Source organism: Panthera leo, chromosome D3 (assembly GCF_018350215.1).
Source record: "Panthera leo isolate Ple1 chromosome D3, P.leo_Ple1_pat1.1, whole genome shotgun sequence".
NCBI lineage: Eukaryota > Metazoa > Chordata > Mammalia > Carnivora > Felidae > Panthera > Panthera leo.
This window is the reverse complement of record NC_056690.1, coordinates 80,297,175-80,319,182: the sequence shown is the minus strand read 5'-3', so window position 1 is coordinate 80,319,182 and position 22,008 is coordinate 80,297,175. Positions and strand designations below refer to the sequence as shown.

The following is a 22,008-nucleotide window of genomic DNA, read 5'->3' as shown; positions in this document are numbered from 1 at the left end:
TTTTTTTTTAACGTGGAAAATCCTTCGTTTCCTTGTATCGGTAATGTAAGAAAATTTACGTTTAGAATAACAGGACATTTTGTACAGACAGTGGAGAGTTCTAAGTCAACCTTTATATAACGTGGTTAAATCTTCTTGGTGTCTGTTTTGATATTGAGGTTTTTGGTTCTACATATTATGTAAAAACCATTTTAACAACAAAATCTATAATTTTACCTTCAGTAGAAATTCTTGTAGTTCTTGGTGGGTTTTTGTTACTGTTGTGACTGAAAGATCAGACCAATTTACCTGATTTAAAAAAAACACACATATTATATGGTTATTTCTTAGGCGGGAACCAGATGAAAAAAAGCCACGTGTAAAACAAAGGGCCTTACTTAAATCTTAAGATTAACAATTAGAAATATAAAGTTAATCTGGCACTGTCAGAATTTCTTCAAAATTGTTAACGTTAACTGTACATTGACATATTCTACTCAAAAAACTTTAATAATTCCTTTCGAATCGCATGGTTCTTTTAAAAAGTTGCCTTTAAAAACGTGACTGTATTTTAGTAATTTTTCAAAAGGGAAAGTTGAAGGACTCTAAGATGATACTTGACGGTATTAAACTATACACCAAGAAAGGTAAAAATTGTACCTCCTGGAACTTATTACATATAAATTCTTCAGAGAAGTAACTAGAGTTTACTGCCCCTCTGTGGTAAGTACTATAGTATTCTTTTTATGGGGATTTATGGCTTATGAAGAGATTTCATCTTTACCTCAATTCTTTAAAATCCTATTAAAGTGTGGAGGGCAGGTCTGACTACCTCCATTTTCAGATGGAGGAACTAAAATTCAAAATGGCTAATGTACTTAGACGTGACCCTAAGTGAGCAGAAGAGCCAGACTGGAATCTATTATGCCATTTTACCTCTCAGACACTTTGAATTTCATGGACTTGATGATGGTCCACTGATAACGTCTACATTACAATTATCTGAGCCAAGTAGACACTCAAACTGTGCAAATGCCTAAGGCTCACCAAGTAATCATACCATTATTAATCAGATATTTAAGAATAGATGCAAAATTGTATCTACCAACCCTTAAAGCAAATATCCTTATTAACTGGCACATCTTTTAGATGTTTTTTAATTATTCAACGTTCGTTGAGCAGCTACTTATGTGAGACACTGTTCTCAGTGAAAGGGACACAGGAGGGGCCAAGACAGCCAAAGTCTCTGCTGGCTGAGGTCAGGGTCTAATTCGTGGAGACCCATTACAACAAATGAATATTTAAGAATTCCCATCAGTGAGCAGGGCTCCAGAGACAATGAACACGGCGTGGCACAGGAGCAGGACAGCACGTCAGAAGGGTGCCAAGCAAGACCTCACGGGAGGGAGCGTTTAAGCCAGGCTAGGACTTGAAGGGACATGAGCTGTGCCATGGTCTGGGGAAGACTGTTCCAGAGCTAAGCTGGGGATGAAAAAGGCTTTCGGGAAGGAACAAGCTAAGAGCTCCAGCAACAAAAGGAGAGCTAGTGTAACTGAATGAAGAGAGCACGGCGGCTTATGCCATGCGTTACAAAAAGGTTAAGTAAAACATTCGGAGATGAGGATTTAAAATTGTAAACTGAGGATACGTCTCCCACAAAGCAGAAGCCAGAGTTCTGAAATTCATTCACCAAACATACTAAGCAAGTCAGATATGGTGGGATGACGGAGGACGAAGATTCCTGCTCTCCATTAGATACTGACCAACTAGAGAGGAAAAACACGTAACCCAAATAGAAGAGTCTGGAAACTTTATGATGGTGGCATGCCTTGAATGAATGGAAACACATTCTGCTGGAGGATCAGAAATGACTTGGTGACAAAGGTACAGCTAGAGTGTGGCAAGCAATACCTTTGGGGAGGAACTGAAGTGAGGGAGCACAGAAACGTGGCGTCGGTCCGTCTGGCTTCAAGGCGTTCAGTCCAACCTCAGGAGAAAGGGCCAGACAGTGAAGCCCAAGCAGGGAGGAATAAGGAAGACGTGGACAAGGAATCCACATTACAGTCAACAGGCAAAAAGGAGACATGGGGAGTAACAGAGCCGGACTCTATGGTTAACTGGACAGCTGTCTGAAGGACAGCATGACAGGAAAGCAATTAGAGAGGAGAGGACAAGGCAACAAAGGCCAGGGAATAAAACCTTCATGGAGAAAGAAGAGGAAGAGAAAAGTATCAGGGAAAAACCATTCCAGGAAAAGACAATGCCCGTGATCTTGAGTTAAAGAATACTAGTGAAAATGCTTACTTTTACTTTTAAAGACACAACTTCCACCTTAAATCGAAGGCTCTTATTTATTTTGAATAAAATCGTCAGAGTAATTTCAATGTGACACAATTAAAAACTCAGCAAACCATGCAGTACATACTGAAAACAGTACATTCCCTTAGTAAGGACAAACTTACGTATACATACAGCTTCTTCTTAAATTAGCAAACCCACTGTAAGTTTTTCCAAAGATCAATTTTTCATTTTTCCCCACAAGGTCATTTAACAGTACACGAGACATCTGTTGGGGGCGAGAGGGGCTTACTTTGAAGGTGTACTCCCAATATTTGTCAGCCCTTTTTCTCTGGACTCCTTTCAACATTATCTTCTCGATGTGCACAGCTGAAAGAAAGAAAACATGCTGACGTGTTCTACAGAGACTAGACGCGTGTTTCAGTTACCCACTGACAAATGTTAAACAATTAAGCTATTTTATCTTCATCTTTACTACTGGTCTTAAACCATGAAAAAAACCAAAAAAAATGCAGAAGCATAGCAATGTGCCACTCATCCACAATTTTTTTTCTATATCCATTCAGCATGCTGAGTGCCTAAAGAATTTCAAGCATTCCGCTGAGCACCAAAAAAATAAAATAAAATGCACCTACAATAAAGATTCATTTTCTAGAGGACAATCTTCAAAACTGCTTGTTATTCAAATTATCACAAACATAGCACTTTATTCAATTATTTATGCTTGGTAGGTATAAACCAAAAGAGGTACAGTTTTTGTTTACATTGAAAAAAAAAAACCTTCAAAAGTAATGTATTAAACTGATAAAAAGTTCTTTCCAACTGGGAATTTAAAAACTGTTCAACATGACCTTTAATATCATATAATGGCATTACAAACGTTAACATGAACTATGAAGGTTCACTATAGCAGAATTTTTCACAATGTATTACACAGATAAAATCGTGGTCATAAGTTACATTAGGAACTCTGAATTGAACTAGGTAAGACGATCAGCTTGTTAATGAAGAAGCAGGCAAATGTGCAATCCCCCGAATTACTCATGTTACACATCCTTTAATAAAAGTATCATCTTGGGGCACCTGGGTGGCTCAGTCAGTTAAGCCTCTGACTTTGTCTCAGGTCATGACCTCACGGTTCATGGGTTTGAGCCCCACGTCAGGCTCTGTGCTGACAGCTCAGGGCCTGGAGCCTGCTGTCTCCCTCTCTCTCTCTGCCCCTCTCCCATTCACGCGCTCTCTTTCTCTCTCTTTCAAAAATAAACATTAAAAAAATTTTTTTAATTAAAAAAATAAATAACGAAAACATCATCTTTCAGGAAGTAAATCTCTTTACAAATTGAAGAGAGCCAGTCTACTAACCATAATATAAGGACTTAAGGGAGGGAAAAAAAAAAACTGTTGCTCAGGGTATAAATAGAAGAAACAGCACTTAAGCAATAATGAGACTGGCAGTAATGAACAAGATAAAGGTCACAGGGAAGAAGTCAGGAGAGTGACTCCGCAGACTGGGGTCCTGTTAAATTCAGGGGTCGGGAGATGGAGAAGGAAAGGAAGGGATTTACTTGGAGAGGAAGAAGCTAAAATAGATGAAGCAGAAGACAGAAAGTAACAGAAGTATACAGGAAGAATGAAGATTGTTCTAGATCAGGGACTGCGGGCCATGAAACATAAGATACAGAAACTCACTGGTAAGCATTCATAACAGACCGAGGAGATACCATTACCAGGATTTTGTGCCAACCTTCCAAATATATAGTGTCCGATGGCCGCTTCTGGGATAATTCCCAACCCCCGCCGCCGTGGGTGAGAAATGTTGAGGACGGAAACGCAAGAAAATCTCAAAAGCCAGGTGAGAAGCCCACAACTCCTGACCAGCGGCAGCACAACAGCGGCTAAGTGGGGGAGGGGAGGGTCTGCCACTTTCAACAGCTTTCCTGCTACCTTCCATGAGGGACGATGCTATTTAAGAAAAACCGTCTGAACTAATCTACATTCAGAAATACAAAGCAGCTCCACTTCTGCAAACTGGCGGGCTAATAAGTAAGGGGCAGGGGACCACTAGGGCATTACGTGTAAGGGAACATGGCTGGGTCTTCGGCCTTGGTCTCAAGTTACCCCTGTCATGACCGATCGGAATCAAGAGGAGGGAGATGAAGTACGGTGGGGAATGGCTGGTAACAGGAGACCCTCCAACCCTCATAAATTGGAACTAAGAAGCACAGAGTACACACATTTGTTTAAAAATAAAGAACATAAGAAAAGTCACCTATAGTACCACCTTACGGTTGTCGGCATTTGGATGTAGTCTTTTGTTTTTCTAAAACATTTTTATTAAAAAAAGAAGAAAAAGACCTTCGTTGTAAAAGCAAACTCTGCTTTAGGTTACTCACAGATGCAGCGGGGCTGGTTGAAGGAATCTATGAGTCAAGTAGTTTAAGGGTCTTGAATGGCCCTGAATAGGTAATTATATAAACTTTTTTTAAACATTCATATCTGTTTTTCCTGAATGGAAAAATGTATAACACAAGAAAGATGACTGATGGGACTGAAAGAAGACAAAATGATGTCGTTCTAAGCTGCTATGACTGAGCGTAGGTACACGTCTGAGGCCGCCCAGGTGGCACATACGCTTTCCATCTCTGTTTTCCCCTCAACAATTATTCGCCCAGGGTAATGGACTCCCAAAAATGAAGAGAAGTGAGCATCTGAACTCATTTCCTTACAGATGACAACGTCCTTCCAATGCCACCATCCCAGTCCTCCTGAAAACTGCATTACTGCAGGAAGCATAGACTAGTAACACATGGCTTCACTTTCTAACAGAGAACTTCTGTAAAATTTCTTTTTTCAGCAGATGCTGAGCACATTCTCCAGATAAAGCACCTTCCCAAACACTTTAGGAATACATGAAGGATTCCGCCCTCCAGAAGCGTGCAACTAGACTTAAGGCAACCGACCACAAGGCAGAACCAGGTCGGCACAAGCCAGGCTGGGCCAAGTGCTGTAAAGCAGGAGCCCAGATGCAGACTCAGAAAAGTGGGGGCCGGGCGTCTGAGCCAAACCTAGGACCTGTAGATTTCTCTACTCCAAAAAAAGAGGGAGAAGAGTTGGGTCAACCAACGTGAACAGTGCTCTGCAGCCGTCCCCGGTAAGGGGACAGAAAACATACCTTCTCGCTGGGCTCTGTGCGGCGCCGCAGGAAGTCCGTCGTGAGGTATCAGGGCTCGTGCCAGCACGCTGGCCTCATGACTCTGCGGGTAGTCACCGTGAGCGGAGTCACTCTAGAGAAGAAAGAGGGGCACGTGTTCATCCACTCCACAGACTGAGAACAGACAACTCCATCCAAATAAACCAGAGTCAAGGCTTATGCTTTTAACAGAAACTATCTTAACAGCAATTTTAGAGACCAGATAGGTGATTACACAGTAAAGGCAGAAAGGCACAAATAGTAAAAGGTATTCACCGGTAAGGAAAAAGAGAAGCATCAACATTTATTTTCACTCAATAGTAATATTCTATCAATTATTTACTGTCCTAGTTTTCTTGGGACACATTGCACGTTGTTACTCAAAATTCCCAACGATGTCAATTCTAACCAAAGTGACCAGAATCAAAGGAACACATATAAAAGATGCTCTCCCCTATGCGAACCCTCCGCATATACAGGAATTGTATTTTTTACATTAATTACTAAGCAATTTTTATTCACTGCTTGATTTCAGTGATAATCTAACAAGATGCTCTGGTAGGGAAAAGTTTTACAAAAGGTTATTATCAAGATCTGCCAAATCTTTCTGAATAAGAATGTGTACAGACAGTGAGTTTACTGTAGTAAATTAGTAGTGTTTAAACCACCTAACGGCGACTGGGTGCTCGGAGTTTGCTCAGCCCATCACTGTCATCCGTGAACTGGAAGAAGTTTTACTCCAAGGAGAACGGCTGCTTGGGAGTCAGAAAGGCCTCCTAACCTTACAGCTCTCCAGAACCAAAGCCCTGGCACGTATATACTGTTATCACAACACACTGATTAAGCCAAAAAATAAAACAGCCTTATTAACAGTTCTTTATCACAACTCACATCTTACCCCTTTCACGTTCAGAATCTCAAAGTACTACTCAGACCAAAACCACCTCAGTTTCAAGAGACAATTACAATTCTACAAATCTGCAATAAATAATATATGTTAATTTTTAAAAATTGTGTAGGGGCGCATGGGTGGCTCAGTCGGTTGAGCCTCCAACTTCAGCTCAGGTCATGATTTCGCAGCTCATGAGTTCAAGCCCCGCGTCGGCTCTGTGCTGACAGCTTAGAACCTGGAGCCTGCTTCAGATTTTGTGACTCCTTCTCTCTGCCTCTCCCCCATTCATGCTCGCTCGCTCTCTTTCTCTCTCTCTCAAAAATAAATAAAAACATTAAAAAATTTGTAAATAAAAATTGTGTAAATTTAGAAATGAAGTAAAGAGAAGACCCTACGCTTCCCAAGAATCCTAATTGAAAATATTGTGTTCTGGGGCGCCTGGGTGGCTCAGTCGGTTGAGCGGCCGACTTCAGCTCAGGTCATGATCTCGCGGCCCGTGAGTTCGAGCCCCGCGTCAGACTCTGTGCTGACAGCTCAGAGCCTGGAGCCTGTTTCAGATTCTGTGTCTCCCTCTCTCTGACTCTCCCCCGTTCATGCTCTGTCTCTCTCTGTCTCAAAAATAAATAAACGCTGAAAAAAAATTTTTTTTAAAAAGAAAATATTTTGTTCTGCTGTCTAATCCTGCATGCTGGCCTGACCCTGGGTCTGGGCTGCCAGGTTATAGCTCTATTTCTGGGAATAAAGCATCGCATCAGATACTCCTGGGAGCTAAGCTTCAGCCTTATAGTTTGTCTTCCTGTAGAAACTCAAAGAAGTAAGTATTTGTCTCTACAGAACCACTTAATGAGAAGGAAAGCAAAGATCTCTTTGTCAACATCCAATTTCCAAAACATTTAACATGATGGCATTCACCAATTTTCAAAATTACAGTAAAAGGCAGACACAGGAATTCTTCTAACAACAAACTTACCTATATCCTATTCCAGACCATATAATCATTTACTGCAAAGGACTAAAACCACATTGGCCTAACACTGCTCTAAGGACTTCACAAACTGATATGAATAAAGCACTGTAATCCTCTCAAATACCTGTGTTAGCCGGAAGAAGTTTAGTTGAATACACTGACCATTTTTTATAGAATATTTTTCTACACTGCGCATACGTGGTTCATAAATTAAAAATAACACCTTCAAATACAAACGCAAAATATGCAAAAAAAACAATCTTCATGTGGGAAATGCAATCAAAACCACAATGAGATACCACTTCACACCTATTAAGATGGCTATAATCCAAAAACACAGAAAACAGCAGCTATTGGCAAGGATGTAAAAAACAGTGAGGCCGTGGTGGAAGGCAGCACAGCAGTCCCTCAGAAACTTAAACAGAGTTACCATATGATCCAGCAATTCCACTCCTAGGTGTCTACTCAAAAGAACTGAAAGCAACAACCTGAGCAAATGATTTTTTCCTAGTGGCATCACTCCCAATAGCCAAAAGGTGGAAACTCAAATGCCCCAATGACGGGTGAAGAGACGAACAAAATGTGGCATATGTACACAACTGAGTATTATTCAGCCTAAAAAATACATGTTACAACGTGGATGAATCTCAAGGACATTATGCTAAGTGAAATAAGCCAGGCACAAAAGGACAAATATTGTGTAATGCCATTTAAATGAGGTACCTAGGATAGTCACAATCAGAGACAAAGTAGAAGTAGTGGTTATCAGCAGGGATGCCTGGGTGGCTCAATTGGTTAATCCAACTTCAGCTCAGGTCATGATCTCACAGTTCATGGGTTTGAGCCCTGCATCAGGCTCTATGCTGACAGCTCAGAGCCTAGAGCCTATTTCAGATTCTCTGTCTCCCCGTCTGCCCCTCCCCAGGTCCTGCTCTGGCTCTCTCTCTCTCTCCCCTCCAAAATAAACATTAAAAAAAAAAAAAAAGCAACAGTGGTTACCAGGGCCTAGAGTAAAAAAAAAAGGGGAAGAGGAATAGTTGCTTAATGGATATAGAGGTTCAGTTTGGGATAAAAGAGAAGTTCTGGGAATGGATAGTGGTGATGTCTGCACAATAATGTGAATGGACTTAATGCTACACTCAAAAAGGTGTTAAAATGGCAGACTTTATGTCCATGTATTTTACCACAATAGAACATAAAAAATGTTTATTTTTTTTTTAATATATGAAATTTATTGTCAAATTGGTTTCCATACAACACCCAGTGCTCATCCCAAAAGATGCCCTCTTCCATACGCATCACCCACCCTCCTCTCCCTCCCACCCCCCATCAGCCCTCAGTTTGTTCTCAGTTTTTAAGAGTCTCTTATGCTTTGGCTCTCTCCTACTCTAACCTCTTTTTTTTTTTTTTTATGTTTAAAATGATTTTATTACGCTGCCTCCACAAATATATTGAAACAACGATGAGAAAGTAGTTTGCTTCATAATCAAGATCACATTTTTGAAGTCTCAAGTTACACACTTTAATAGCCAAGAAAAGGCCTCTTATTTAATAACCTAGAGAGAAAAATGGAGTTGGAGTTTCTATCTAAGGACGTAAGTTCATCAACCCACAAAATACCTACTAATTAAGTCCCACCCCTCACAAATGTCAGCATGCATCAATGCTATAAAACCATTTATAGCAGTTAGACTAAGTTTAGAAACTATCTAAATTTTTATTAAACTAATAAAATTGTAAATTTTATAATCTAATGCCTCATGAGCCACAGAGGTCACAATCAAGTTTACTGATCTCAACGGTGAATAACTCTCCATTCTTCCGTCTCCCATTGCCACGTGTCACATACGCTTTCTTAACTCTGAGTAGGGGGAAGGGAGCCATAAAATATGGGAACTACTGGTTTAATGGAATCTTATAGACAGGAATTACACCCACTGTTCTATCAAGTTCAGATTCCTAGGAAAACACACGATAAATGACATGGCAGAATTGGCATTCTACAAAGACTAGTTAGGTGAAAGTGTTAGGACCAAGTGAAAAGTGGAGAATTTTCCTCTGCTTGGATTAAGAAGATGAAGCTTAAAAATTCTAAGCCTGCAAAATATGCACAGGAACACAAAATACATTAGAATGTGCGTGCTCTTCTTTCTGTAACTCATCTGAGCAAAGCCTTTTCTGTCTATGGCATGTCTGCACTAAGAGCTCCTGGTGAGCTCAAATCCACATGTCACGTAACACAGGCAGGCTGGACAGGTCGTTCATTCCAGAGATTACTCAGATCTCAGTTTTATACATGCATATCCATCCCAACTATTGACGTGGGATGTCTCAAATGTAGGGAAAGTCTGTGAAACAGTCAAGTGGCTGGACAGACACTCTTCTCTGGTAATAACCTCCATCTACAAATAAAAGGAGGCCAATGTGACCGTTGTTCTGTTCTTTGTAGATGGAGTTTATTTTGGCTCATCTAACAATCTTCTACATGTTTCCTTTAGTCCCCTGATGTAGAATAAATTTAAAAATACCAAGATGGGGCACCTGAGTGGCTCTGTTGGTTAAGTTTGTGACTTCAGCTCAGGTCATGATCTCACGATTTGGGAGTTCGAGCCCTACATCAGGTTCTGCACGGACAGTGAAAGGCCTGCTTGGGATTTTCCCTCTCTTTCTCTCTCTCTCTCTCTCTGCCCCTCTCCCGTTCATGCTATCTCAAAGTAAATAAAACTTTAATTAAAAAAAAAAACAAGGAGGGGCACCTGGATGGCTCAGTCGGTTAAGCGGAGGGGCACCTGGGTGGCTCAGTCGGTTAAGCGTCCGACTTCAGCTCAGGTCACGATCTCGCCTAACCCAGTGAGTCAGTGAGTTCGAGCCCCGTGTCGGGCTCTGGGCTGACGGCTCAGAGCCTGGAGCCTGCTTCCGATTCTGTGTCTCCCTCTCTCTCTGACCCTCCCCCGTTCATGCTCTGTCTCAAAAATAAATAAACGTTAAAAAAAAAACAAAAAACAAGGCAATCTGTATTTTTTAAAAAAGCAGAAATTAAGACTGTCTCAGCTTTTTAAAAATGTACAAACTGGGGCGCCTAGGTGGCTCAGTTGGTTAAGCGTCCGACTTCAGCTCAGGTCATGATCTCACAGTTCGTGAGTTTGAGCCCCGCATCGGGCTCTGTGCTGACAGCTCAGAGCCTGGCCTGCTTCTGATTCTGTGTCTCCCTCTCTCTCTGCTCCTCCCCCACTCATGCTCTGTCTCTCTCTCAAAAATAAATAAACATTAAAAAAATTAAAAAAAAATGTACAAACTTCTTCAGACGTCTGTACATTCATCCAATGAGACAGAGAATGCTAACATTACTACACAACAACCTCCTGTTAAGGTTTTGTGGTAGATTAAATATAGCTAGAAATACTTTGATACCCCTTCCACTGAAAGGTGGATCTAATTCCACAGCCAGCGGGTCTGGGCTGGCTCTCGAGGCTTGCGTGAACAACAGAACGAGGGAAGGAACATTCCGGGATGGGAGAGGGCAGGGCAAGAAGCCTTGCAAGCCGGGGCCTACCGAGACACCGTGTAAGAAGTGCCACTGCCCTGAGGATGCCACGCTAGAGAGACCACACTGAGAGATGACCTCCAGTCCCCAGCTGCATCTCCGGACACCCCACAACAGACGAGCTGTCCTTGCTCTTAGCGGCCTGTCTAAATCCCTGGCCCACAGAACTGTGAGAAATCATAACAAAATGGTGTTGATTTAAGCCAGTAAGTATGGGGATAACTTGTTACACAGTTACAGATTTTAAACTCTCTTCTTTCAATAACCAAGGCTGCAACTAAAGCAGCTATTATTTATGCAAGATTCATAGAAAGCCTTGAATGTTAGAAAATGATTCGTTACTAGCAACAATACCGAGATGGCAAATTTTATCCATTTCGGTGGAAAAAGAGGGAAGAAGCTGGGAAGGATGTGAGAGTTACTGACTCCTCTTGAAGAGGCTGTGGGGGACCAGGCAGGCGCCTGCCTCATGTCTACTCCATGAAAGAGTGCACCCCAACCCAAAGTTCTGTCTGCACCACCTTCCAGCACATGAGGAAAGGCAGAGGCCGTGTGAGAAGAGACGAGACTGGTAAGCAGCGTGTGAAAGCCGTACCGTCCGTGACTGCAGCACCATTCCGAGGAGGGACAGCGACACTCAGCCGCTCCAAGACCTCCCAGGTGCATCTCTGCTAGGATCGCAGGCTCACTTCCTTCCGAACTTAGTGTGGCTACAAGTGTGGGGATAAGGTGATTCATCAAGACGAATGTGGCAGAAAGAAACTTATTAAAGCCAGGATAAGTGCACTCTAGCTACTGAATGGGGGCGGGGAGAGAGGGCAGACAGGTCACTGAGCCCGCGTGTATTCTCTACCACCACGGCCCCCAGACCGGACTTGGCCACAGCGACTGCAGCTACGCAAGCTCTCCTCACCATGACACTTGTGCACTAACGGCAGTGACCGGTGCAGAGTAGGGGTGGACTACAACTGGGTGGGTGGCACACGATGACAGATGCAAACATCACTGTATCTTTCTGTGTATTTTGCGGGACTCTGTGAATTCATCACAAATTTAAAAACCATTAGAATTGTTGAAGTTGTCTTTTCCAGAGAACTGAACTCGCAGGACGTGCAATTAGGGAAGCTGGCAAAAGAATGCTAAGGGCGGGCGCCTGGGTGGCTCAGTCAGTTAAGCGTCCAACTTCGGCTCAGGTCATGATCTCACAGCTTGTGAGTTCGAGTCCCGTATCGGGCTCTGTGCTGTCAGCTTAGAGCCTGGAGCCTGCTTCAGATTCTGTGTCTCCCTCGCTCTCTGCCCCTCCCCTGCTCACAATGTGTCTCTCTTGCTCTCTCCTTCAAAAATAAATAAACATTAAAAGAAAAAAAGAAGGCTGATAAAGAAGGCTACTGAGGAGGAGAGCAGTGGAGAATGGAAGACAAGCGAGGGCAGCAGTTTTCACTCCAGGAAACGTCACTGGCCTTGAGGTTTTCCTTGTAAAACTGCCTTCAGGTTGCTGCTTTCAACGTGAATAGTGCCATATGTAGGTGGCATGTGTAGCTGACATGTGGACAGGTGGGAACTATACTGGACCACAAACTACAAAGGTATGGAAGGCCGGACAAAGGTATGGGCAGCCTTCAGCTCCGGTGGGGAAACATTCCTGGAAGCATGCAGAAATGGAAGCTTACAGAGTTCAGAAAGGATCCTTGACAGTGACTTATCAGTTGATAAATGTGACAGATTGAGAAACACTGCATTAGGAGGACTGTGTTTAACGCCACCTGTTAGAGGAGGCACCTTCCTTAACTAAGAAAGCCACACACCACGGCTGTCATGAGGCACCCTCTCTGTACGCATGATGGCCTCTTCCACAAGAAGTAGTCTCCAAACACTATGGGATCATGTTGTCGCTTCGAGGACCAGCAGTGAATTTCAATAATTTGATACTCCCCTCCCCAAAAGACAATTATATCAGGGTAAAGTTATGTCTCTTTACTATCCCAACAAGATATTCCTAATAAGAAACAAAAACTTCCCCAACTCTTAGACTGTAGATGGCTCATTTCAGTGACCAAAATAAGTTTTCAATTTTCTGATCCTAAGCAAGGTCCTATCTCAACTCCGTATCTGACTCCTGCTGGTCCTCAAACAAATCATAAATTGGAACTCAACTACGAACAACTACTCAAATAAGAAAATGGTTTGTAATTTATGACTTTTTCCATTCTATCAAACATCATCCATACGTTTGCACCAATTTATACCCCCCCACACACACACACACAAAACTTAGTTAATATGGACTATAAATGGTCTGATTTTAAAAGAATAATTAATAAATACACCTACTCAGCATTTCCTCATTGAAGATTCAGTTCAAATATATACTGTTCTATGCTTTTCACCTAAAGAAGCAATTCCTTTTATGATTTCCAAAAAAGTTGTGCCTGGACTATATAGCTACAAATACTGTTAAAGTAGCTGAAAAATAGAAGTCCTACAAGACAAAACAACAACAACAACAACAACTTCCTAATGTACTTTGTTTTAAAGTAATTTATCATATTGGTATTTTTCAGAGCCATGTCTAAAAAGCCTAAGCATAGGAAATTTTAAGTGATTTTGTATGATATATGCAATGCTGACCAAAAAAAAAAAAAAAAAAAAAAAAAGGGACACGATGTCTAAGCCTTTGGGGAACTTAAAATCTAGGAGGAAAGGTCAATTTTATAAGTTAAAAATATTTCAAAGTAATATTTTTGGGGAAAAAAACAAAAAAATCATAGAAGTACCAAATTTACAGCACAGAATATACATGCTACTGGAATTCAGAAGCAGCAAAGAATCACAGGGGCAATTCCAGCAAACGTCATGCAAGAGGTGATGACATAGGCCAGCTCTGACTGGGAGGCATGATGTGTGAAAAAAGTGGGAAAAAGGGATTTGGGGTCCCAAGACCTACTGGAGGCCAGGCTCCATCCGTCACTGTGAGGCAGGTGAGATGATCAAATACTACTTTAGGAAGACACACTGGCAGGAGTATCCAACAGGTAAGAGGTAGGAAGGCTGAAAGAAGTGGAATCCGTCAGGAATAAAGTCCCAAAAGAGAACGGTGACAGCAAGGATGAGGAAAGAGTAGATTCAGGGTAGGAGGCGAAGAGAGGATTAAGGTCATCAAGCAAATCAGAGTGATAAGAAGTAAAATCGCTCCCTGAGAGAACCAGATTAGTCTGGAAGATTTTTTTTTTTTTTTCCTGAATCAACGATTCACGCTTTTCACACACATCACGTTTAAAGAAAGCGTCGGTGGCTGTTCTAGGAAGACACACCACTGGCGCGCACACATGTCTCCTCAACGGCTTTCACAGCAGCGTGGTGACAACCTTCTCCTCTCACCAGACCGTCAAGGTCCCCTGTAACCCAAACCCTATCAGCTCTTCCAACTTTTGCATTTCTGTTCATCCACTGCAAATTGTGCTATTCCCTCTTTGAACGATGGACAGATCAAACAATATATACAACTCACCCTTGTCTGCCAAGCATTTTCACACACGTGATCAGGTTCATCTTCACAGCGATTACATGCAAGAAACGGCGATGATACCCCTACTTTATTCGGAGCAGCCTGAAACTTGTGAAGACCAAACAACTTGCCAAAGTGACCTTTTTAAAACCTAAATCTGACCTCAAATAAATTACTTCTTGAATAAGCATGAAACACTCCGAACGAGCCAAGACATTTAGAGGGGAATGAGAGGCCAAATGTTCCCTGGAGCATAGGAAGAACAGAAGGGAAATGGACTACGGGGCACCCAGCAGCTCTGCCACCTAAAACACAAACACGCTTCCAGAGCGACTGTTTACATAGACTGCATGAAGGGAGGCTTTTGTGACAAGGCATCCTCTGTTACAAGTCCTCCGTAATGAAAAAAAGTTGATAAAAGTGAAGCTCAGTCTGCTTCCGGGGTAGTGCAGGTTTTTTTTTGCTCTTACCAAAAAAAAAAAAAAAAAAAAAAAATTAATACCTCAAAGAAAGACAAAAATAATCAGCTTAAAAATTAGCCAATTTAATAGCTTCTATAGAAAAAGTATAAAATGTTCCTTTAAGTGCATGGATTCCAAGCTGTGCTCTGAAGTAACAAACAATCATATAACTTAAAAAAAAAACTGCAAAATAGCTTTAAATTATAGGCCAGTTTCCTAGCTAAATGTGAAAACCGGATAAAGATTTAAGTATGGTTGCCTGGGAGTTAATGATAATCCAAATATGGAATACATATATTCCCCTATTCCTATCCCCAAACCCAATATGGAGAAAATATGTATTTCAATAATTTGTGACCCAGAGAAATGCTTCCTTTGGGTTTATTTGTAACACACTGGATCTCTATAATGTAAATATTAAAAATAACTGCCCCAGGGGCACCTGGCTGGCTTAGTTAGCAGAGCGCACGATTCTTGATCTCAGGGTCATGAGTTCCGGCCCCACGATGGGCATGGAGCCTACTTAATTAAAAAAATAAAAATAACAAATAACTGCCTCAAATACATGGCTCAAACACTACCTTTCCAATTACCCATCCTTCCTGAACACCAATCAATTTAGAGGTATGATAATAGAGAATATGAAAAATATTGTATCATATGGACTTTTATTAAGTGGTGAAGAGAAAAAAAACACGTCCGTTCCTGAAAACCACTGATTTAACCATCTGGATGGTGGCATCTCAGTGGAAAAGAAAAATGCATTGAGCATCATTCTCAAGAGAACGTTCATGCTCAAGACAGGATGCGAATTATTTTGCATCTTATCTCATTAATTCAATCACCACAACCTGAAATGAAAGTTATTATCCCCATTTCGAAGATAAAACTGAAGCTCAGGGACTTAAGTAGCCTGGTTAATGTCACAGAGCGGCAGAGTAGGAATTTAAGCCAAGTCTAGTGCTAAACGGGCTATCACCCTTCAAGGCCTTTGGTAGCCTCTAAGGCACACTTCCCGTGCCCTGCCCCACAAAAATATCATAAAAGGTGTAGATATACCATACTAGTTAATTTGAGGAAAAGAAGTTGCTTCCTTCCCATCTCCACCACCCTCTCCTCCTACTGTGGTCTAAGAAAGACTTTCCCTACACAGTGGAGGATCTCAGTCACTCCCATTTTTCTACGAAAATAATCACTAACTCTGATATTCTCAAAGCCTCTTTCAAATGGCATTTATTAGCTGAGCTGCTTGTATACTTCGCTGCTGCCAAACCAACCTAAAATTTCCTATAAAAGGCACGGCTGCTTCTGCTCCCCACTCCCAGTCTGTGAGACGGTCTACCCACTCTTCTCCCATCACCCTCCAGACAAGGCTTAACTTTTACCGATAATTGCCAACGTTTATTGAAGATCATGCGTCAGACGTTATTCTTCAAGCACTCGTTCGTTTAATCCTCACAATCTCACCTAAGTACTGTTATTATCCCCACAGTAGGAGTGAGGAAAGCCTTCTTAGCGCCCACTGCTCCAGTGACACTGTTCATTTAAAAATCCCCCAGCAGTGGCCAACAATTAAATAAAAGTATTTACTACCTGGGAGATTAGAGCCGTTCTTAAAAATCACTTTCAGAAAGAAAGCATCTTGTTAGTGCCTAATATAATAACAGCAGAAATCCTGACCGCTGACTTTTCTCTTATTTTTAGACAGTGCTCTCATAGGATAGCTGCCACATACACATGCTGGTTATCTCAGAGTAGGAGCCTTTATGCTAAAACTCTTTTTGAAGTCTTCTTTTCCAGGTCCCAACACTACCAGTACACTACGTGTTCTATACAAATGAGTTGAGATTACTGCTCTGTCAGGTACCACGTGGCTAATTCACCTGTGCCATGAGGAAGCCACAATTTTGCAAAATTTCCTTTTTTTTTTAGTATCTTGATTGATTTTTCTAAGGAAAGGACCCACGGCCACTTAATACTTTTTTGAATTCAAGTATGTTTTTTGTGAGTCCAAATAACATTAAATACTATCTACTGCACTAAATACTATCTGAAAATTTCAGTTTCTAAGCTTTATTCAAGCTATCTGCCAAGCAACTATGTTTTGAGGATACTGAAAACACGACCTGCAGAGAACACAGCCAAACCAACAATATTAACCACTAACCACTCCTATGATAGCTTATGTATTTTATGTTTTTCTGCCTTTGTGCTGTTAATTGGGGGCTAAATCTCCAAATGCAGAATATCCATTTTGATGAACAGAGCGTCGTTATGCATGCAAAGATAGGAAGCTTGGCTGTCTTTCCTCTTTTCAATGAAACAGCAACAAAACCAGTATCTTTTAAAATACAGTTTTTTGTTGCTACTGTTAACAAACCACTAAGTTTGGGTCCCCACTAATAAGGGACCCATTTTTAAAACTGATTTTTTCCAGGTATGCTACATATGCAGTCTGTAACTTTATTAACAGAACTACGTCAGTCGCACAAATTTCCTAAAACACTTAATACTGTATGTTGAATTTTATGTAAGTGACTGGCAGTCCACAGCACTTGAAGAACATGAACTTCACGCACAAGTCTCCTAAAGGCAATACTTAAGCTATAATCCAATGTAACATTTACTCTAAATCACATAACAAAACTCAAGACATGTTACTTTTAAATATAAATATCTACTTAAATCTTTCATTTGTCTAAAATGAACTAATTAGCATATTCTAGTGGTAAGTTTGTGGACTGTCACCTCGACTACTTGCATCGTAACGACGGTCTGTCACCACACACTTGCTGACACTGGTCAACCTGAAAGGCATATAATTAACATAAAATTCGTATTAAAGCACAGATTCTACTAGTTTTTTTACACAAAAATTTCAAAAAGCAGCTGTTGCATATTAGGTATCGAATACAAGTCTTGAAAGAGCCAGAAACGCTATTCCGGGCCAGTACACTTATTCTAATGGAAAAGGAAATTAATTCCACTTTATGTGCGTTTTGTATGGATCAAAGTAATAAGAAACGGAATGATTCCTGGCGGAAAGTTACACACGTGTCTGAAAGGTTACTTCCGGGGCAATGAAAGGCTGCCACACGAATTTCCCCTTGCCTTGCTCGGAGCACAGCGTCCACGTGGTTCTCCACTCAGCCCCGCGCCCCGGGCGGCCTAGCCCTCGGAGGCCTAAGGGAGCCCCGGGGAGGCGCGGCCCGGCCTCAGCCCGCCCTCCCAGGGGCGGGGCCGGCGCGCCAGTCACGTGGGCGGCCGCAGCCGCCATCTTGCAGGGAGGGGGAGGGGAGGTGCCCCGAGGGATGGGTCCCCAAACGCGTCCGCCTGTCCGCGGCGGCGCGTGACCCGGGGGCCCTCGGACGCGCAGCGGCGCCTCCTCGAGAGGGACGTGCCACACTCGGGCGCCTCGCTGCAGACTCCGAGGTGGGCCCTCTCCCGCCGGCCGCGCACAGCCGGCGGAAGGCCGAGGACCAGCTGGTCTGGACTGCAGCGAATGAAAATGCAAATCTACCCACCCCCATCAACTGCCTTTAGAGTGACAGCTTGGGAGCAACAAAATCCGCGGAAATGTCTTCAGGGCCAGAACAAGCCACAGATGAGGGCCACGGAGTCCACGCTAACAAGCGGAAAGTGCGGGCTCAGAACAATTTAATGAGACGTGAATGATTTGCTACGGTAACCCTATGCTAACCGAGAAAAAAGTTCATCACGCCACCGATGTCTAAAAATAGCCTTCAGCGTCACCTGTAGTACGTGTATCCCCTATGATTTATTCACTCATTTCAACTGATGGCCCTAGCACAGGGCACTGCCTGAGAAATAATGTCCTGAAATTAATGGCAGAGTGCCCGACCTCACTTTGCCCACTCCTCCCAGCACTCACTGGATGCCAGAAAAGGCCACACACTGCAGTCAAGATAAAAATCTCATTATTCTAGGTTGCACGTATCTCTCCCCTTCTCTAGTCGCCTTCAGACCCTCTCATTACAAGCAAAATTTAAAGGAAAAACAGACTCCTGGCAGTTAAAATCAGAAATCGGTTATCCTTGAGGGAATGATATGAATGGAATGATATAACTGTTCCACTGTGCGGCATTTTTACTATATCTACGATCTAAGATTATCTCGGCGATATATAAGAAATTTTAAAAAATAAGACATAAGTATTGCTTTTGATTTCAGGCTTTCTTCTCCAAATTTAACAGTGACTTCTACGACTTTTTGGAATTATTTTAGTGAGTAGGCTAGGAGTGGAAAAGGACTTTTATCAACAGTATACACAGTTGCATATTACTAGTAAATACACACTACATGACCAAATTTCAAGTTCACCAAGAAAATAGAGTAGTAGCATTACTACATTGGAGTTGGATAAAATACATCCTACAATGTGAGTCACTTCATAGAAGCCTCATTTCAAAAAGGAGGGGCTCAGCCTAGATTATTGCCAAATCCCTTCTAGCTCCTGAATTCCTCGATTCGATGGATATGGAGTCCACACAGCCCTTAGAAAAATTACAAAGTCCGGTTTTAGTTCCAGAGTACTGAAAGATACATAAGACACATAAATTGAATTAACTTTCAAGAAGGGAAAGGGAAAAATCCACTTTTCCAGTAGATCATCCAAGTTGAAAAGGATGGCAACCAAATGACTACCTTTTAAATAACTGTGCGCCACGAAAATAAAGTTATTGTACATAGTTTTTACTCTATTGCACACAGTTTTTACTCTGAAGCCTACTCTCCTCCCCTCCATTACGTTGTTAGGATCAAGGGTTTCATATAGGGCCTAGATTATTATTAGATGCTTTTACAGCTCTACATAATTTCATCTTCGTTTATGTTTGAGACAAGTGATTCATCTGGGTTCTTGTCGACTACATTTTGGTGTTTAACAACTTTTAGAAAACAACATTTATGCCTACATTAAAGGCCCGACAAATGCCCCTGCTTCAACTATGTAGGCAAGACTGAAGCCTGATAGAAAATAAATTATGCCAGAGGTAAAGGGCGTGAGCAGCCAGCTCTAAGACAGTTGTTGTTGTTGTTGTTTGTTTGTTTTTACCCAGACAACCTGCGCTAATACCCATCCAGTTTGAGTCGATTCGCTGCTCTCCACCTCAGGGTTTTTTCTGGGAACATCAAGTTAGAATCAGGAGCCAAAAGACCCTACGACCCCTTTAAACTCAGCATTGCCGGAGCGAAAAGAGCCCCTTTGTGCTGAAGACACGGGCAGCACGCCGGGAGCGCACCTTCGGAACACCTCTGCGAGGGGATAAGGCAGAGCTTTAAACTGTAACCAGAGCGCCAGATGGCGAGACAGAGAAGGCGCTGCCCGGGGCCGGACTGCAGCTAACAGTCTCCTTTGCGCTTCGCCTTTCCCAGCACCTGGGGCGAGAGATGCTCCAAGTCAAAAACGTCCCGAGACCTTGCCTCGGAGAGGGGGACCGGGCTGAAAGCTCCATGTTTTCCGTGGCAACTCCGGCACGGAAGAGACTTCTAGAGCATTCTGTTATGGCGGGTGCCTGAGTGTGCATGGGGGGGGGGGGGGGGGAAGGTGGGGGGAAGGTGGGGGGAAGGGTGGGAGAGTGGAACTGAACCGCCCAGCAGAACGAAGATTAGTTAGTGTTACGGGCTGGGAGCCGTGGGGTGGGTATTCCGAGCCACCTGCGCCGGGCTGAGGCTCGGCCAAGACGTATCCGAAAGCCAGGCCGGGGAGGCCGCCGGGGCGGTGACCGCAACGCGGGCGCCCGGAGGCTCGCGCGCCTTACCTGGGCCCGGGGGCCGGCAAAGTTGCACGGCTCCACCTCCACCTCCACCTCTGCGTCCTCGGGCCCCCCGCGGAGCGCGGTGCGGAGCCTCTCCAGGTGCTCCCTCAGGGTGACCCGCTGGTGGAAGGAGAACGCCGGGTGCAGCGAAGCCATGGTGAAAAGCAGCAGCAGTTCCTCCTGGGCCCTGAAGCCCAGCCCGCCGCCGGGCCGGGGCTCGGCGCCGCTGCCTTCCGGGCCGGAACCGTCCTTCTCTGCGTCCTCCTCGCCTTCGCCGTCCTCCCCGCGCTCGCCGGGCTCGTCCTCCGCGCCGCCCCGCGAACCCTCGCCCCGAACCGCGCGCAGACTCTTGAGCACCGAGTCCACCTGGGGCAGGAGGCGGTGCAGGCGACCGGCGGCCTCACGGTTCTCCGAGCCCAGCAGCGCCAGGTAGACGATGAGGCGCGAGCGCACGGCGGGCTCTCGGAAGTCGGCCAGCGGCCCGGGGTCCGAGAGGCCGTTGGCCTTAGCCTCCGAGTCGCGCAGGTAATGGTAGTCCTTGCGCGCCAGGTCCTCCAGGCACGAGCCGAGGAAGCGCAGCTCCAGCGGGTTACACAGGTCCAGCAGCCCGCACATGAACTCCAAGCGCTGCGCCGAGCCCAGCACCAGCCCAAACCACTCGTACACCCGCTCCTGCTCGCGCAGCGCCGCCGCGGGCCCGCCGCCGCCGCCGCCCGGCATGCCCGCCCCCGCCGCTGCTCCGCCAGCAACAGGCGGCCCGAGCCCCCGGGGCGGCGGCGGCGGCGGCGGCGGCGGCGGCGGCGGCGGGGGGCCCCGCGGCGGGCCCGCGGGAGGCGGCGGCGGGGGGCGGCAGTCCCGGCGGCGGCGCGGCGGCGCCTTAGCGCCCGGCCGTGCGTCTGCCTCGGGCTCCTCCGCCTCGGGCGGCGGCTCCACGGGGTGCGTCGGCTTCAGCGGCAGCTTCATCCTCAGCATCCTCGGCTAAGGCGGCGCGGACATGCGAGCGGGGGCGGGCAGGCGGGCGGGGCCGGGAGGGGGGGGCGGGAGCCGAGGCGGCGGCGCTGCCGTCAAGAGCTGGGCCCCTCCATGCCGCCGGGGGAGGGCCGGGGCCGGGGCCGGGGCCGGGGGCGGGTCTCGGCCGGCGAGGGGGGCGGTGGCCGGCCGGCGGGGTCGCTGGCGTCGTCTTCCCGGGCCGGAGGCGGGGCGTGCCCGCGGCGGCTCCTCCCCCTGGGCTCCGCGCCGGCTCTAGGAGCCCGAGTGCGGGTGGGAGCAAGCAAGCGAGTGTGTTCTCCTTCCTCCTCCCTCTCTCCCGTCGTCCGCACTGGGCTGGGGCGGCGGCGCCTGAGCGGTTCCCTCGCGAGCCGGTGTGGACCCAGCGGCTGGGAGAGGAGGAGGAGC

At 44.8% G+C, this 22,008-nt stretch overlaps 1 protein-coding gene across 4 annotated transcripts in view; it reads right to left on the bottom strand.

Annotated features, from left to right (window-relative positions):
- ZCCHC2 (zinc finger CCHC-type containing 2) overlaps positions 1–21,613 on the bottom strand; it is a 65,658-nt gene extending 44,045 nt beyond the window's left edge. For 2 of the 4 annotated variants that reach the window (XR_006195560.1, XM_042911543.1), the window contains exons 1-4: positions 20,617–21,613; positions 5,450–5,561; positions 2,570–2,646; positions 217–288 (exon numbers count right to left, since the gene is read on the bottom strand). Coding sequence is in view for 3 of the 4 variants with exons in the window: in XM_042911543.1 (XP_042767477.1) it covers positions 217–288; positions 2,570–2,646; positions 5,450–5,561; positions 20,617–21,585 (1,230 nt within the window). In the remaining variant the exon portion in view is untranslated. The remainder of the gene's footprint in view (positions 1–216; positions 289–2,569; positions 2,647–5,449; positions 5,562–20,616) is intronic. The other 2 variants (XM_042911545.1, XM_042911544.1) reach the window with 1 other exon arrangement.
- Positions 21,614–22,008: the final 395 nt, after the last annotated feature.